Here is an 18,915-nt window from a genome sequence, read left to right as displayed (position 1 = left end):
CACCCAACCAAAGTGTTTAAAAAAAGCAATCCAGAAAACGCAAAAAAGAGATTTTTACCACATTTAAAATGTTACCACCTTCTCACTCTGTTATCTACTTGTTTAATTTTCATTTTTACTTTTGTTTTTGTTTTGTTTTTGTTCAAGCGGACATGTAGATGTCAAAAGTCGTCCATATGGAGGTAATACTTTTACATCTGACACTCGAAGACACTCGAATACCCTGTCAGAATAGTCTAGTGGCTGAGAATTACAGTATCTTTTTACAGGGTCTGGTTTAATGTTAATGTTGCTTTCGTGTGTTTACATAGATGAATATGGTCATGGTGTAAAAACGGCTATGAGCTTATTGCCACATTATATCGTTGCCATAACATAATATCATTGCTTTCTGTAATTTCCTAAAGAGATAAATACCAAAACGTAACGCAACTGGTATAACTACAGCAGTCACCATCATTGATCTCATATGAAGTAAGAGCTATCAATGACATGTGCTGGTGTTGTAGTGGTGTCCCATTTCTTAGGGGTAAAATTCCCTTTCCCTTTCACACTCTGTTTCAAGGGTCAAGAGGAAGTGTTAGGGGTAAATAAAATAGGATTGGGATTGGGTTTGCTGGACTTGGGGTTTAAGTGGACTGAACATAAAACAATTAAGTTGTCCCCCCAAAACTCTCAAGAATTGTTTCAGCTCATTTTAAACAAGTAGTTTGAAAAAACAGCAACAAATTTTTTTTTTTGAGTGTAGAAGCCACTGTAGACCTTTTTTGTTATATAATAAATGACTTGCACTTCAGAAGACAAAGTCGAAGTGTAATGGACGCTCAATGTCTTTTGGTGGTACAAGACTTATTTTTTAACCATTGAATTCCATAGTATTTGTTTTCCCTAATTGATTGTTACAGGTTTTCAGCTTTCTTCAGAATATCTTCTTCTGTGTTCAACAGAAGAAAGAAACTCTTAAAAGTGTAAAAAGCACTTGATGGTGAGTACATTTTCATATTTGTGTTAACTAACCCTTAAAGTTAAATCAATAAATGCTATCCTTCCACAAGAAAAAATTGTTCAGTGACAAAAAAAAGTGGGAATATAATGTTCTAAGGTGTGTTACCTCATCTGATTGAGCTCAAATAAAAACAGAGACTGGGAAACAGCTCTCTCATTTATTTGTAAATGCAAGATATGATGTTTCTTCTCACACATGCCGATGTTTATCCTCTCAGCAGTGGAATCTTATAGTTTAAACCAGACTTATTCACAGCATAATGTGAGTTTGTCTGTAAAAATAGCTATTAAAAAGATTAGTTAGAGAAACGGTGAGAAAATTTGGGGTGGTTTCAAGATTAAATTTTAAATATTCCAAATAATAGAAACATATTTCATGTAAGTCTTTACATACAGGCACATATTGGATTTATCCAAAATAAAGGCTAAAAAAGGGGTCGGGAGAGTTTTTAGCAGATAATTAACTAATTAGTTGGTGAAAATTACTTTAAGATGAATTAGATGCTATTTAAACCCTTTAATTAAAGTGTTTTTTAGGAATCGGTAAAAGGCGGGGCTACAAACATCAATTGTCTTCTATCTATTCACAGAGTTCCTCTCAAAGAAAGTTCTACCTGTCAGCGAAGTAAATTAAAAGCTACTTATCTGTGTTGTTGCCTTAAAAGCTGTTTATCTTTCGTCTGCAAGTCCAATCAACTCTGTTTGTCTTTGCTTATCGTCAAAATTAAACATGCACAGAAATATTAAAAGGTCATTTGCCTTAATGAAGCTGTAAATAATTAAGCTCACTTGTAATGGCGTGGAGAAGATTGGAAATGATTTTAACATGAGATAAGAATAAAGATACAAATGCGTCAAAGATGAAATCCCAACCCTGTGCCACCATTAAAACTCACCTCTGTATATTATTCTCTATTATTACAAAAATTAATGAGGAAAATGTATTTTTTAAATAACCTTCATTGGGATTTAACCTTATTCATTTCAGTTTTTAGGCATACAGTACATGTAATATTTCCACCAGCCACCAATGGAGGGCGATGTGTCCCATGAAATGCTTCCATCCTCTCTATATGAGGGAAAAGAAAGGGAAAGAAAATGTTGTTTCTCCTGCTTCCAGATTACCGAACGTTCATAATATGTGCCGAAATCAATGATGACTTCAGTATCTCTCGACTCTTGTCTTGATGATGTATGTTCTGTGTTTAAAGGTGTGAAGCATACATAGGCTGCTCCCATGGTGGCATTTTCTTTTGACCCGTGTTTTAAAGCCATTGTTTGATGCTTAATAACAAGCATGAAATGATAAAATGCTATGATATCCTTAATCAAGTGCAAGTGAACCACAAGAAAAAACTTAAGCGGTATGCCTTTACCACTCAAAAAGAGCTGTCCGTGGCCTTCTGGGATAGAAAAATGTCATGGTAACATAACTCAGAATCCCAACGGATAGAGAGATGAGTATATTAAAAGCTGACAGATAGAGATTTCCTATTTTTTCAAGGGTTTCCTATAAGACAAATAGGAAATCACATAGAAACTTAGAAATAGGCAAATATTCCATTAGTTAATGTATTTACTAACATGAACAAACAATGAACAATATATTTATTACAGTATTTGTTTGCATTTTTTTAATGTTAGTCAAAGAAAATAGTCATTCATTATTAGTTTAGGTGGCACGGTGGCTTAGTGGGTAGCACTGTCATCTCAAATATGCATAAAACATATGCTGGATAAGTTGGCGGTTCATTCCGCTGTGGCAACCCATGATTAATAAAGGGATTAAGCTGAGAAGAAAAGGAATGAATGAATTAGTAGTTCATGTAAACTCATTAGCTAATGTTACCAAGCACAACTAATGTAATCTACAAGTGCATAATGTTCAAATAATGTTCAAATACATTAACTAATGGCACCTTGTTTTAAAGCGTGACCTGGTTTTTATATAGATGTATATGTATTTATTTATTTATTTATTTATTTATTTATTTATTTATTTATTTATTTTTAACTGACAATATAAAAATATTCTGGACAAAATGGAAAAAAAATGCTTTTATAGTTCTACACACACAGAGGCAGGGTGCAAATCACAGGCAGGTTTGGGGTGGGTCTGACCCCCCTAACTAATGTTTGATTCCACCTTGAAGGACATCAAAACAAGATGTATAGGGATTTGCCCTTTAATAGTTAAGAAATAGTTCAACACAATCTCACGGCAATTCGTAACTTTTTCATTTAGTGGCTAATTCATACAAATTCGTACGATCTAATTCGTACATTTTAGTACGATTTGCAAATCCCCCAATGACGGTTGGGTTTAGGGGTGGGGTTAGGTGCCACGCCTCCTTTTTAAAATCGTACATTTTCTTACGACTGAACTCGTACGAATTCGTACGAATTAGCCACTAAACTGCCAAAACTTAAAATACTTACGTTTTCTCGTGAGATCAGACTGAATAGTTTGCTCGGATATGTATCTTCAGTAATATCAATAATTAAAATAATAGATAACTTCAATATATATTTGACCACCCCTATAAGGGTTCATACCATTGTGAATGCATGATTGTGCCAAATCATCGGTTTGAAACCAGCAAATCTAGAGCACCAACAGACAGTGTAGGTAAACATAAAACATATTTCTTTAAATAGGTTGTATGTTAAACTAGATGCATAGTTTGTATTTTATTATACACTAGCTCGCACATAGAAGTTAAACAGTGAAATAAACACAAAAAAAACGTGCAGTCTTTCGTAGTTATCCATTAAAAGATGAAGGAAAGCAAACTGGTCACCGTTATTATCACAAATGTCATTGAGAACCACTTAATATGCTTCAAAACTCCGAAAACATAATAACAAGTTTGATCAATAAATTTGATGTAATTGAAATAACTGTATCAATTTGGTTCACAATTACCGAACATAACCAAAAAACTTGACCCCGCTGATCGTCAATGTATAATTCGCTTGTATTTATTAATGTAAGTTCAATTATGTGACTGTGAATTATATTATTAACTTTTATGGCAAAAATGATTAGAACTTTAAGTAAAGGTAATTTTCTATGACCATATTTAGTAACTACTGTAAAAAAAAAAAAAAAAAAAAAAAAAACTGTGATTAGTAACATGCATTGCCGAGAACTTCTTTGGACAACTTTAAAGGCTATTGTCTCAATATTTAGATCTCTTTTAAAGTCTCTGTTTATTTTAAAGTCTCTGCCAAATATGGTCAACCCTGCCGTATTTTACAGTTTTATCCCGCGATCATTCCGTAAAGGTATTCTCACGTCTTTTCAATCTTTCTATGAAGGGTGGTAAAAAAGTGCCAATCCTCCCTATATGCAACCTAAATTGCCAAACCACTAGGGAGCGCCCCTTGCTCTTAAATGTGAATCTGTTCTGTGCTTTTATTTTAGGCATAAAAACACTTTGAAATAAATATAAAAATGGTGGGATTCCCTTCCTTTCCATTACAGGAACCGTTGCTCCTTCTATGCAATCCTCTAAAAAGTCATGTAGCGGCGCGTGACTGTCAGCTGATATGCTCCATAGTGATAAACAGACTCTGTTTTCCAAACGAACTCTGTAAACACGATTTAAAGCGGAGCAAACACTCTGGGTTTTGGGTGCGTGTTTGAACAGACACATAATTAATAATAATAATAACAATAATAATAATATCTAAAGATGTCGATTTTGGTGGGTTTTCTTTCAAACACAACTAATTTTGTCTTAAATGATCATTAACAGTTAGGAAAGCCATCAAATACTTTTATTATAATGTTAGATCTGTGCAATTTTAAAGTGACACCTCTTATTTAATGTAATCAAATGAAAAATCTAAATGAGAGATTCATTAGTTGCTCTTTAATCTGAATACTTAAGTTATACAGTAAAGAAAAGCTTAATGAGATTTGGTAACTTGATTCTATACTTAATAGTAGCTATTATTTTAATCGTTAAAACTGTTTGATAATTTATTTGCAACTATTTCTAATGTATATTTATTCTATTCTTTGTATATAATAATACCACTAATAATAACAATAACAACAATAATAATAAAAAATATAATAATAATAATAAAACAATGACACAGCTCCAGATTAATATATTTAGTTATTTTATTATAATATTTAATATAATATTAATTTGGGAAATTTGGGCGGTAGGGACATATGCCTTATTTTCACATGCCAATGTCGACAGGTATGTACATCAATGGAAAGCTCAATTTATAAAACTTAAAGATAATAAATGGACACTTAAGTGTTTGAGTTAAGTGACTTAAGTGGTCACATATGCCTAAACATTCTTTCATTCATTTAGTTTCTGCGGCTCAGTCCCTGTATTCATCAGGGGTCATCACACTTTGGACAATTTAGCTTTCCCAATTCACCAGTAGCGCATGTCTTTGGACTTGTGGGGGAAACCGGAGCACCTGAAGGAAACTTACGTGAACACGGGGAGAACATGCAAACTCCACACAGAAATGCCAACTGATTCAGCCGAGGCTTGAACCAGTGACCTTCTTTCTTGCTGTGAGGCGACAGCCCTACCCATTTCGCTACTGCGCCGGCCCTATGCAAAATCAATCAAATAAAAATTCTAAAGAGTTCGAAAAATAGTATGAAAATGTTATATGTTCAAATATTTGAACTCTTCATCTACCCATGTTTTAATGCGATCTCCTAGTTCTCACGTCTAGACCTGTGCACACACAACAATAATCCTTTCAAACAGGTAACTTCTCTATCTGCTAAATTTACGAGTCCCTTTTGCACCAGATAAGCTTAGATCCTTTCAAGTAAATGCCAACCCCGAAAAAAGAGACCCAAGCGTGCGCGCAATCAATAAATTTGTTCTCAAAAGGCTGTAATGTTCCGACGCTCCTCTATGTTTTTTCTTCAGCAGCACTCGACGCTTTTGATTTGTGTTTATCGCGGAAGGTCAGACGGTCGGAGCAGGAGAAGGAGAGAAAGGGGGGAACGGAGTTAAATTAAGGATAACATTGGACTGACAGTGATCGGAGCGGCGCTCGTTATAGATCCTCGGTTTCAGGCGACGTGAGGAGGTCTGACGGCGAGATGAGGAGGGGGGAAGCGGGCAGTAAAAAGTTTTCCGAGCCGTCGTCCCCCTTCAATTTGCATGCTTAATGATGCTGAGCAGGAGTTAATAGCGGGTGTAATGGCTTCTGACTGACCGGGCTCTGGAGTGGACCGCGGGCTGGGCCACCGGAGCAGGGGCGGGGAGGGTTAACGCACACCATACGGCTGCTCTCTCTCTTTTTCTCTCTCTCCGCTGTCTTCCGTGAGATAACAGAGCTCGCCAATGTGGCCTTGTCTTATTAAACATGTTATCGTTGCCTGTAACCTTTCTCTCCTTTTCAAAATAGAGGAAACGCCGGCTTTGTCTATTTTTTTTCTTCTATTTTTTATTCTGGGACCTATCTGACCCAGAAAAGAGAGCTGAGAGAAATCAAATGGCAATTCCATGTCGACATTAATGTGGGTCTTTGTTCTGGGAGGGACACCTTTTGTGAGTGTTTGGTACACTTTGTTCGTTCGGATAAACCTGATTGTCAGCAGCGTGTCCTCTGTGTAGATACAGTCATCTAAACACTGATCAGCCTCTCTAAATCACACACAATGGAGAACTCATTCTGAGATAAGCAACGAAGGGCAGAGTTCAGGAAAGCCACGGTAGAAATGGAAAGATAATGGCATTTTATGTAAACCGCATGCGGGATAAACAGATTTATTTGCTTTTTAGGGATGAATGAGGAGTTGTGAATGCAAAAACATGAACGTTTGTTTATTTTGATAGTCTCCTGAAGACGTGCTGTAAAAAAATTCCGTAAATAAGCAGTTTTCCATATTTTGTGATTGCTGTTTTTATTTTTCTCTTAATTATTTATGATTTTGGGACCTTGATCTTTCTTCCAACAACTTTTAACATTGAAAAGTTTGAAAAAGGGACTTTTCTTACCATTTTTAGTAGTTTAAAGTAATAAATTGTCTGGGTTTGTATTGTGTACTTTCAGAAAAAAATGGTACAATGTTGTACCAAAAAAGGTGCAAACCCTTGTCAGTGGGGCAGCACTTTTTAAGGAACAGAATTATACCTTAAGACAAAGAAACAAATTCGTACCATTGCAGTTTGTATAAGGACATGATTTGTACCATGGGAAACCAAAATGTACCTTTGGTTTTTAAAACCTGCAGATACAATATTGTACCTTCATCAAGGTAATGTGATCCATGAAATTACCACTACAGTGAATCACAATGGCAGGCCAGATAGACCTTTAGGCCACCGGTGCTCTCTATGACCAATCTGCCCCTGCTTAAAAGTCAAAACATATTCTGCTAGTTCTGTCTGCTTAATATCTGTGTAAATCTGTAAACACTTGACAGATCATCAAACAGCTGTGAGTTACATTGAGCCATGGTTCCCATAATCCATTGTAGTCATTTTAATAACTCGTATTAGTTAATAATAGTAATAACACTTTAGTTTATTGCTAGTTTACATATATATACACACACATACAGTTGAAGTCAGAATTATTAGCCACCCTGAATTATTAGCCAACCCGTTTATTTTTTCCGCCGTTTTCTGTTTAACAGAGAGAAGATTTTTTTCAGCACATTTCTAAACATAATAGTTTTAATAACTCATTTCTAATAACTGATTTATTTTGTCTTTGCCATGATGACAGTAAATAATATTGACTAGATATTTTTCAAGACACTTTTATACAGCTTAAAGTGACATTAAAAGCTTAACTATAGGTTAATTAGGTTAAATAGGCAAGTTAGGGTAATTAGGCAAGTTATTGTATAACAATGGTTTGTTCTACTATCGAAACAAAGATAAGCCTAAAGGGAAATGTTTAAACAAGAAAAAAAAATTCAATATATATATATATATATATATATATATATATATATATATATATATATATATATATATATATATATATATATATATATATATATATATATATATATATAAATGGAATATTGTGAATATTGAATTATAGATTGGTCTATTTATTTCCTTTGTTATGTTTATTTCCTTTCTATAGGCTTCAATTTAGAGTATTATTATTGCAAATAGTGTTAGAGTTTAATATTTTTGGATGAATTTAAGGTTTGTAAGAGTTTTAGTAATTCGATTCTGTTATTTACCTTTTTAACAGGTTTAAATAGTATAATTTTAGCATTTCAATAAATATATGAACAATTATATTTATTTATTTTCTGATTATGATTCTTTATGATGCTGTAGTCTTTAAGTACAACATTTATTTAATGATTGTGTTTTATCTGACACAGCAAATATATTTGGAAAAATATCAAATAGATGATAACAATAATAATAACAACAATAAATAAGTAAATAATATATGTGCTTATGTACAGTAGTTTATTAATGTGTATTGTATCAAATGTATGGTGACACTACAATAAAGTTGCATTAATGTTAAAGTTATTGCATTTATCAACAGGAATAAACCGTGAACAATATTTATTACAGTATCTGTTCATGTTAATATTAACTAGATTCTTAAAGTTTGAGAACAAACTTTGAGGCTGACTTGTGAAAGCCTGACGGTAATAGTTTATTTAGTTTAAACAGTTTTAAAAAGTATGAAAAGATAGATAGATAGATAGATAGATAGATAGATAGATAGATAGATAGATAGATAGATAGATAGATAGATAGATAGATAGATAGATAGATAGATAGATTAGCATGTTATTACCATGATTTTAACGTGAAATAGCATGTTGTTAGCATGATTCTAGCATGAATTAGCATGCTACTAGCATGATTTTAGCATGAATTAGCATGTTGTTAGCATGATTTTAGCATGAATTAGCATGTTACTAGCATGATTTTAGCAATAATTAGCATGTTGTTAGCATGATTTTAACATGAATTAGCATGTTGTTAGCACGATTCTAGCATGAATTAGCATGTTACTAGCATGATTCTAGCATGAATTAGCATGTTACTAGCATGAAATTAGGATGAATTAGCACGATTCTAGCATTAATTAGCATGTTACTAGCATGATTCTAGCATGAATTAGCATGTTACTAGCATGATTTTAGCATGAATTAGCACAATTCTAGCATGAATTAGCATGCTACTAGCATGATTCTAGTATAAATTAGCATGTTGTTAGCATGCTTCTAGCATGAATTAGCATGTTACTAGCATGATTCTAGCATGAATTAGCATGTTGTTAGCATGATTCTAGCATGAATTAGCATTTCACTAGCATGATTCTAGCATGAATTAGCATGTTGTTAGCATGATTCTAGCATGAATTAGCATGTTGTTAGCATGAATTAGCATGTTGTTAGCATGATTATAGCATGAATTAGCATGTTACTAGCATGATTCTAGCATGAATTAGCATGTTGTTAGCACGACGCTAGCATGAATTAGCATGATACTAGCATGATTCTAGTATGAATTAGCACGTTACTAGCATGAATCTAGCATGAATTATCATGTTGTTAGCATGATTCTAGCATGGATTAGCATGTTACTAGCATGATTTTAGCATAAATTAGCATGATTCTAGCATGAATTAGCATGTTGTTAGCATGATTCTAGCATGAATTAGCATGTGACTAGCATGATTCTAGCATGAATTAGCATGTGACTAGCATGATTCTAGCATGAATTAGCATGTAACTAGCATGATTCTAGCATGAATTAGCATGTTGTTAGCATGATAGATAGATAGATAGATAGATAGATAGATAGATAGATAGATAGGTAGAGGTAGATAGATAGATAGATAGATAGATAGATAGATAGATAGAGATAGATAGATAGATAGATAGATAGATAGATAGATAGATAGATAGAGGTAGATAGATAGATAGATAGATAGATAGATAGATAGATAGATAGATAGATAGATAGATAGATAGAGATAGATAGATAGATAGATAGATAGATAGATAGAGATAGAGAGATAGATAGATAGATAGATAGATAGATAGATAGATAGAGGTAGATAGATAGATAGATAGATAGATAGATAGATAGATAGATAGATAGATAGAGGTAGATAGATAGATAGATAGATAGATAGAGGTAGATAGATAGATAGATAGATAGATAGATAGATAGATAGATAGATAGATAGATAGATAGATAGATAGATAGATAGATAGATAGATAGATGGTGTGCGAGCCTTATTCAAACAAGCCAACCCCCGCCTCTCTACGATGTTCTGATGCTGAGATATAGCTGCTATTATATCGTTGCTAGGTTAGTCTGTTTTGTTGCTATGGAGTTGATTGACAGCTTAGACAGATGATGTATCAAAGCTTCTTGCCAGTATGAACAGTTAAAAACAACCCCCATGTCTCTATCACACTGCAGCATGACAATATCAGTCTGAACCTCTTTAATGGTAGTCTATGGGACAGTTGCTAGGGTGCAGTATCTGGTTGTTAGGGTGTGGCTAGAAAGTTAAAAGGCCATCGGTGATTGGCTGCTGGCTAGACTGAGTTAAATGAGCTCAGCCATTAGTCTGTAGGACAGTTTGATGCAGAGTTATGAGCTCACAAAGTTTGATCCCATGTAAAGTCAATGAGAGTCTTTTGCAATGGAAGTCTATGGGACGGTTTCTAGGGTCCAAAAGTGGTTGCTAGGGCGTGGCCAGAAAGTTTAAAGGTGGTCAGTCATTGGCAGTTTGATAGTCTGAGTTAAATGAGCCCAGTTAGAAGTCTGTGTGACATTCTGATGCGGAGTTATGAGGTCACAAAGTTTGATCCAATGTTACGTCTATGGGATTTTTCCGACGGTCCCGGGACGTTTTTCGGGAAACCGAAAGTCGGATCAGTCGGAAAGGATATAGCAACTCGAGTCAGAATAGTTCGGAGGTCTGACCCGAGTTTGATGGTCATAGCTTGAAAGGTCTAGGACGAGATAGAGTTTAATTTTTAGTCTCAGAAGAAGAATAATAATATTAATAAAAATAATAATAAGTTTAATAGGATAACAGTAGTCTGGCTTGCTACACAAGCCAGCCTAATTAATGAAAATACAGTTTATTGTTGGTTCATGTTAATTCTCAGTGTATTAACTAATGTTAACAAGCTTTCATTTGGATGTTAATGCATTAGTAAATATCAGGTTATGATTATTAAATGCTGTACAAGTATAGTTTAAAATTAGTTAATGTTAGTAAATACATCAGCTAATGAAACCTTATTGGAAAGTGTGACCAAATTGATTAATTGTATTTTATTGTATTGCATGCAAAAATGATAAAATAAAAATATAAAGAGTTAAGAATACGGAACACGCAGTAAACAGAGTTTACCTTCAGTTATTATATCGTGTTTACCTTAAACCAGTGAAAGTACTTTAAAGTGAATGAACTGCAGCAAACATCTAACAGAAATTGAAAAAGAGGAATGTTGTCTCTTTGATCTTTTTCAAAACCACTTCAGCTAAAAAAAAAGGTATAACCAGAGGTATAATCTCAGCTAATAGTGTCTATGTTTTGTATTCAGTTAATAGGCATCACCACTTTATCCTCTCTGGCATGAAGTGACTGATCACAGAACAGCTGCGAGTCACGGTGACCAGCACCCATAATCCATTGTAATACACGTTATCCACTTTAATCATAATTGCGCACATGTGTTCAAAAAGCAAATATCAGGAATGTGTACCCTGTCTGAATGCAGTGTGTATATGCATGTGTGTGTGTGTGTTATTTCCCCTATCACAGCTGTTAATGTATTTCAAACATCATTTGAGTGTTGATTTGTTTGCCATGTGCTCTGGCTCGTGCCCGCTCCAGGTTGGCATGGCCCTGTGGAGTCTGGATGCCAGAGCGGCTGGCATGATGATGGGCACAGGTGCAGTTGTGGCCAGTCGCTCTCCTCCAGGTGTAACTTCACTACTGAGTGTCATTCAGAGACGCCTCCATCTGCTGCGGACGGTCCTGTAGATCTCAACCTCACATGTCCAAGATCCTGCTCTCCAGCTTTCATCTCTGCAAGTTGTCACGCTCATGCTGCATGGTATGATGAAAATGTCCATTTATACAGCAGGTCTAGCACATACAGTTAAAGTCAGAATTATGAGCCCCCCCTGTGTTTTTTGTTGGCCTAATTTCTGCTTAACGGATAAAAGATTTTTTTCAACACATTTCTAAACATAATAGTTTTAATAACTCATTTCTAATAACTGTTTTCTTTCCCATGATGATAGTACATCATTCTTTACTAGATATTTTTCAAGATACTAGTATTCAGCTGAACTTGCAATTTAAAGAATTGACTACGTTTATTAGGCAAATTTAGGTATTTAAGAAAGTTATTGTACACTGTAAAAAAATCCATTATTTTATGTTTTTTTTGGGGGGTGCTAGGAAAAAAAAAGTAAAATAACGGCAATTAAATTACAGAAATTTACAGTAAAATAACCTACATTAAATTACAGAAATGTACAGTAAAATGACAAATTTACCATAAAATAACAGGTTAAATTACAGAAGTTTACAGTAAAGTAACAAATTTACAGTAAAATAGCAGACGTTAAATTACAGAAATTTCCCGTAAAATAAGAAACGTAAAATTTCCAGAAACTTACCATAAAAGAACAGCCGATAAATTACAGAAATTTATCGTAAAATAACAAATTCACTGTTAAATAACAAATGTTACGTTTCAGAAATTTATGGAAGAATAACAGATGTTAAATTACAGAAATTTACCATAAAAGAACAAACTTTAAATTACAGAAACTTACTGCAAAATAAATTTATCGTAAAAAAACATAAATAGAGAAATTTACTGGAAACTGTAATTTAACATTTGTTATTTTATGATAAATTTCTGTAAATTAACCTGTTATTTAAAAAAAAAAAAACATCAAATAATGGAATTTTTACAGTAGTGGTGTGTTTTGTAGAGAGTTAAAAAACAAAAATTGTAACAAAAAACAAATATTGCTTAAGGGGGCTAATATTAATATTGAAGGATAATATTTTATAATTACACGGTAAACGCTGCAAAAAATGTTTTCCTCTTGTCTTGGTTATTGTCAATTACTGAAGAAAGTCGGCACTAAATAGTTTGTTAAATGATCCGTGAGAGAAAAGAAAGCAAACTTGTTTCTAGTCGAAATATCTATATTTAAAAATATCCAAATCAAGAAGCATTTTCTGGACAAGTAAAAAATACTGTTTTGTTATCTGAAATAATAAGTTCAGATTAAGTGAGGTTTTTATTTCTGTAAAATAACCTTAACTTGTCCCGCAGTTTAACAAACAATAATTGATTAATTTGTTTTTGTTATTTTGTTTTATTAATTTGTTTGTTTTTATTTCTTATTTGTGTTTCAAATTGTGTTTATACTACTACTACTAATAATATATATATAATAAAGATTTTCATTAAATATTTTTTAATAATACTTTATACTTATTATTAATTAAATTTGTTATTATTTCATGCATTATTATTATTATTATTATTATTATTATTATTATTATTATTATTATTATTATTATTATTATTATTGTTGTTGTTGTTGTAATTAATTAATTTAGAAACTATAGTAATATTAATTATAGGAATAAAATAAGTAATGATTTCTTTTTCATTTGTTCATAAGTATTCATTCTTTGTTATGGATAAATTAAGGAATATTATCAATCAATCAATCAGTCAATTAATCAATCAATTCATGATTTCATTCAATCTGTATGTCAATAATAATAATAATAATAATAATAATAATAATAATAATAATAGCAGTTATAACAACTACATCTGTAATGTACATAAAAGCAAATAACATTTAATACATTTCTTTTCATTCAATAATTAATTTGTATTTATTTGTATTTTGTTTACAACAACAACAACAACAACCACCACATAATAATAATAATAATAATAATAATAATAATAATAATAATAAAAACAATAACAATATCTGTAATGTACATCAAAAACACACAATATTTAATCATTTTTTAAAATTATTAATTAGTTTGTATTTGTTTATGTTTGTATTTTGTGTTGTGTTGTATTACAATAACAATAATAATAATAATAATAATCATAATAATGATATTAATGGTCAACATGGTGGTTCAGTAGGTAGTGTTGTTGCCTCACAGCAAGAAGGTCACTGGTTCAAATCTTTGCTGGGTCAGTTGGCATTTCTGTGTGGAGTTTGCATGTTCTCCCCGTGTTCACTTGGGTTTTATCCAGGTGCTCTGGGTTCCCCTACAGGTCCAATGACATGTGGTACAGGTGAATTGGGAAAGCTAAAATTGTCTGTGGTGTGTGTGGATGGGAGTGTGTGGGTGTTTCCCAGTCATTGGTTGCGGCTGGAAAAACATGCTGGATAAGTTGGCGGTTCACTCCGCTTTGGTGATTCCAGATTAATAAAGGGACTTAGCCGAAAAGAAAACGAATGAATTAATAATAATAATAATAATTATTATTATTAATATTATTATTTTAGTGAAACATATCTAATATGTAGTGCAATGAACAAGCAATTTGTGTGCATACTTGTAGGTTTACTTGTGTACAGTCTTGTAGGTTCCTAAGCAAACACACATAAGCAGCAATAAAACTGATAAAAGAGCATCACTACGGCATCATTTCATTATGATGACTCGAGTTCACACTACAGCATTGCTTTTGACCTCGGTTATTTACATTTGCAGAAGTACAGAAAAAGATGTAAGACCATGAGATACTCTTGCGTCAAAAGACTTCTGATCTTGATGCAAAGAAAAAAAAAACAACAAGAAGTGATTTTGGATATAATGAGTGCAGCTCTTAAATTAAAGAATTGCATGCTGTTTTTCTTTGTCGTTCCTCAACCCTGACCTCTGCTATTGTCATCCCGTAATAACATTGTTTTTATGGCAGTGATTCATCACTCAGCCAAAAGGTAATACAATACTGAGGACCTACAGGCGGCACAATTAAGTTTGTGTTTGACAGTGGGAGATGTTTGTCTCCCTCGCACACTTGCATACTTAATACAAGCTGCCCTCCTACAGCCTCTGACGTCTTTGAAACTCTCAGACGGCACTTTTCAGTCAAGGATGGTCTAAAAAAAGATCTGAGCTTGACCTTGTCATTAGCATTTATGAGATATTCAAATGATGCTTAATTGGAAATGTTAGACGGATGAAACATGTATTCTGAGTGAGTATAAGGCTATGTAGTTAATATACATGATGTTATAGTTTGTCATCAGCTTTAGTTGAGCTGTTATTGCCAACCCAGGTTCATTATTGACAAATTTTTGTTTTCACGAATGTTTTGTTTTCACGAATGTTGTGTTTCCGTGAGTGCTGTGTACACATTTTCAGATCTCAAATTCTTCTTGCGAGTGCTATTCGTGCCAGCTGTTCTTGTGTAAATCCCCCAGATGCCACTGTCGACTGACTGACTGAACGACCGATCATCCCATCCACCCCTTCCCTAAACCCAACCAATAGTGTTTTCAAAAGCACCTATTGTCCTGATGACCCCCCTTTCCTAATCCCAACCGATAGTGTTTTCAAAAGCACAGATTGACCTGATCACTTTCTTACCTAAACCCTACCGGGATCACCCCTTCCCTAAACCCAACCGATATTGGTTTTCAAAAGCACTGATTGACCCAATCACCCCCTTACCTAAACCCAACCGATATTGGTTTTCAAAAGCACAGATTGACCCGATCACCTCCTTCCCTAAACCCAACCGATATTGGATTTCAAAAGCACTGATTGACCCAATCACCCCCTTACCTAAACCCAACCGATATTGGTTTTCAAAAGCACATATTGACCCGATCACCTCCTTACCTAAACCCAATCAGGATCACCCCTTCTCTAAACCCAATCAATAGTGTTTTCAAAAGCACTGATCACCCCATTTCCTAAACCCAACCAATAGTATTTTTTAAAGGCACCGATTGACCCGATCACCACTATCTAAAAGGACCGATTGATCTAAAAGGACCGATTGATCCGATCACCCCTTCCCCAAACCCAACCGATAGTGTTTTCAAAAGTAATCCAGAAAAAGAAAAGCCCTTGTAGCCACCTGATTTTTACTATGCTTTCAAATCTTACCACTTTCTCACACTGTTATTTAATTGTTTATTTTATTTTTTGTCGTACTTGCTTTCCGAAACCTACACTGGGCTGAAACCTCGTTGCCGTAGTCAACTTCTCTCTGCATCTCAAGTCCACCGACATACAGGGTGAGCTACTGGGCAAACTGGTAAAAGTGAAAAAGCCGTCCACACAGAGATAAGCGCACTTATAACCACACTTTTTGCTGAAACTCTTTTTGTCCTAAGTGCACTTGCGCATCATTTTTCATTGAGCTCTGCAGGCAGTTTTCTTCTCAGTTTAGTAGTTTTTTAGGTTTCGTCTCAGTTTATACAAGTTGTTGTATATCAAAATTACTAGTTAACTAGTCAAAAACAAAGCTTCCAAATTTTCTAGCATTTCTGCTGTATAATATTACAAATGTCTGGTTCTTCCAGCTGAGAACCGGAAGTGTCAACATCCTGGCCAGACTCTGTCTTGTTTAGATGCAGCTGCTCTCAGCGATATCGTCCCTGCCAGTCCATCCCGTCCAACTGTCCATCTCCGGTTCGCTGTCCAGACGCGTGGCGTTGTGTCCTGTGGCCCTGCGCTCCCGTCATGTGAAGATGAATGGAGCTCTGTCACTCGGGCCGCTCTTCAGAGGCCTGCGCTCTGCGTGAGGAAAGTGCCAGTCATTAACGGTGGAGGCAGGATGAAAAATGAGTTCATTTACGGCCAAGTCCTGCGAGAAGGGTAACGTCGCCGCCACCGCCGTCCTCTCCATTTCTCTCTTTCTATGTCTTTTTTTCTTTCTCACTCACTGCTGCATTAAATGCACATACTCACCACTCTAAATAGTATTCAGAAAAAAATATTGCTTTGTCCTAAATAATAAAATCTTAAAAGGGTTAGTTCAACCAATCCGAGAGCTCTCTCATCCTCTATAGTCTACAACAGTCCTGAGATGTCCAGAAAAGCAGGGGTGGATCTAGGGGTGGGGCCACAGGGGCACTGGCCCCCGTTTAAATCGGTTTGGCCCCTGTTGTGCCCCTCTTCTCTAAGTGATTGCTGATTTACAGTTGAAGTCAGAATTATTAGCTCCCCTTTGAAATTTTTTTTTTAACATTTCCCAAATGATGTTTAACAGCGCAAGGAAATTTTCACAATATGTCTGATAATATTTTCTCTTCTGGAGAAAGTCTTATTTGTTTTATTTCGGCTAGAATAAAAGCAGTTTTTCATTTTTTTAAATCTATTTTAAGGATAAACTTATTAGCCTTTTTAAGCAATTTTTTTTTCGACTGTCTATAGAACAAACCATCGTTATACAATAACTTGCCTAATTACCCTAACTTTCCTTATTAACCTAATTAACCTAGTTAAGCCTTTAAATGTGTTGAAAAAAAATTCCCCGTAAAAAAAAAATTGGGGAAAAAAAATAAACAAGGGGTCTAATAATTCAAGGGGGCTAATATCAAGGGGGTCTGTATATCAAAGCTCGGACATAAAGATGCGCTTTAATTCATGTCGAACACTGGTGATACCTGTTACTTCAGCTATTTTTCTTGTATGACAAGTGCTTTCATCCCTGTAGATCTGAGGCTTTAGCTTAAACTTGCCTCACCATGCCTGCCTGGGTGTTTCAAGTATGCCTAGTAAGACCTTGATTAGCTTGTTCAGGTGTGTTTGATTAGGGTTGGAGCTAAAATCTTCAGGTCACCGGCCCTCCAGGAACAAGTTTGGTGACCCGTGCTGTAGATCGACTGGCTTGTTTTAAAACAGGGCTTAAAACTGTTACAGTGTTGCTTGGGGTGGTTCAATTTTAAAACGGAATGTTTAAAAAAAAAAGTTTTAAAAATGACCAAAACTGATATATGCGAGTGGACTAAACATGTCATGTGTTGATCAGAGTTGCCACGATTCTAGTCAAATATATGCGTTATTTTAAATAACCATTTTAAGCTGTTATGTCTTCGTTTAAGGTGCGCTTCATGTGAAATTTACATTGAAAGCAAAAATCGGTTCTGTGCTATCATTTACCATGCAACACAGGCACTTTCTATTTAAAATTATTGTGCTTTTTCATCACTATACGAAGGTTAAAAAAACAATTGTGTGGGCAAATCTGTCAAAATGATGGACTTCATTTACCATTCAAAATCTGCCACAAGTTTCTTGGAGTAGGGCCATATTAGAAGTGGTTTTTAGTGAATAAAATGCATTACGCATATGGAGAGTCCATGTAAACCATGCATACAAGTGTGTGTGTGTGTGTTTGTCTCTGTGTGTGTGTGCATTTGTGGTATACAGTATTTATTTTGTGACTTTAAACTTGCATAAGAAATTGCTAAATTGTGTGAGTTTATATGGATAGTGTCGATTATTTCTTGAGTGTTCAGTTGGTTTAGAATTTGTGTCAATTTCTGTGGAATGTAGATGGCTGCCCTCGGATAAAAAGTCTGTGCATCCAAAACCAACAACATCTGACAGATTTCTGCAGGGACACCACTGTCTGTCCTTTGCTTTTACTGCCTGAGCACACTACAAAAAAGAGAAATGTACCAAACTACACCAACTATAACATAGTTACCCTTTTAGAATTTGGGATTTAAAGTTAGCTTAAGTGCTAAGTGTTAGTTGAAGTTAGCTTAAGTGCTTAGCATAAAACTAAACTAACAAAACAGCTTCTTTAGATTATGCAAGTATTTTTTTCATTTAATGAATGCTAGAGGAAAATATTTGTTTGTCTTTTTTTAAAAATAAATTAAAAATAATGCTAAAACCTCCAATCTTGC

At 34.3% G+C, this 18,915-nt stretch overlaps 1 protein-coding gene across 1 annotated transcript in view; it reads left to right on the top strand.

Annotated features, from left to right (window-relative positions):
- Positions 1-18,915, top strand: part of LOC141379815 (uncharacterized) — a 461,403-nt gene that overhangs the window by 54,649 nt on the left and 387,839 nt on the right. Inside the window, exon 6 of the mRNA XM_087300926.1 lies at positions 16,579-16,873. Within this exon, the coding sequence (XP_087157052.1) occupies positions 16,579-16,873 (295 nt within the window). The remainder of the gene's footprint in view (positions 1-16,578; positions 16,874-18,915) is intronic.

Source organism: Danio rerio, chromosome 21, assembly GCF_052040795.2.
Source record: "Danio rerio strain M-AB ecotype USA chromosome 21, GRCz13ab, whole genome shotgun sequence".
In the NCBI taxonomy this organism is placed as follows: Eukaryota; Metazoa; Chordata; class Actinopteri; order Cypriniformes; family Danionidae; genus Danio; species Danio rerio.
This window is presented reverse-complemented; position numbering and strand designations above follow the sequence as displayed.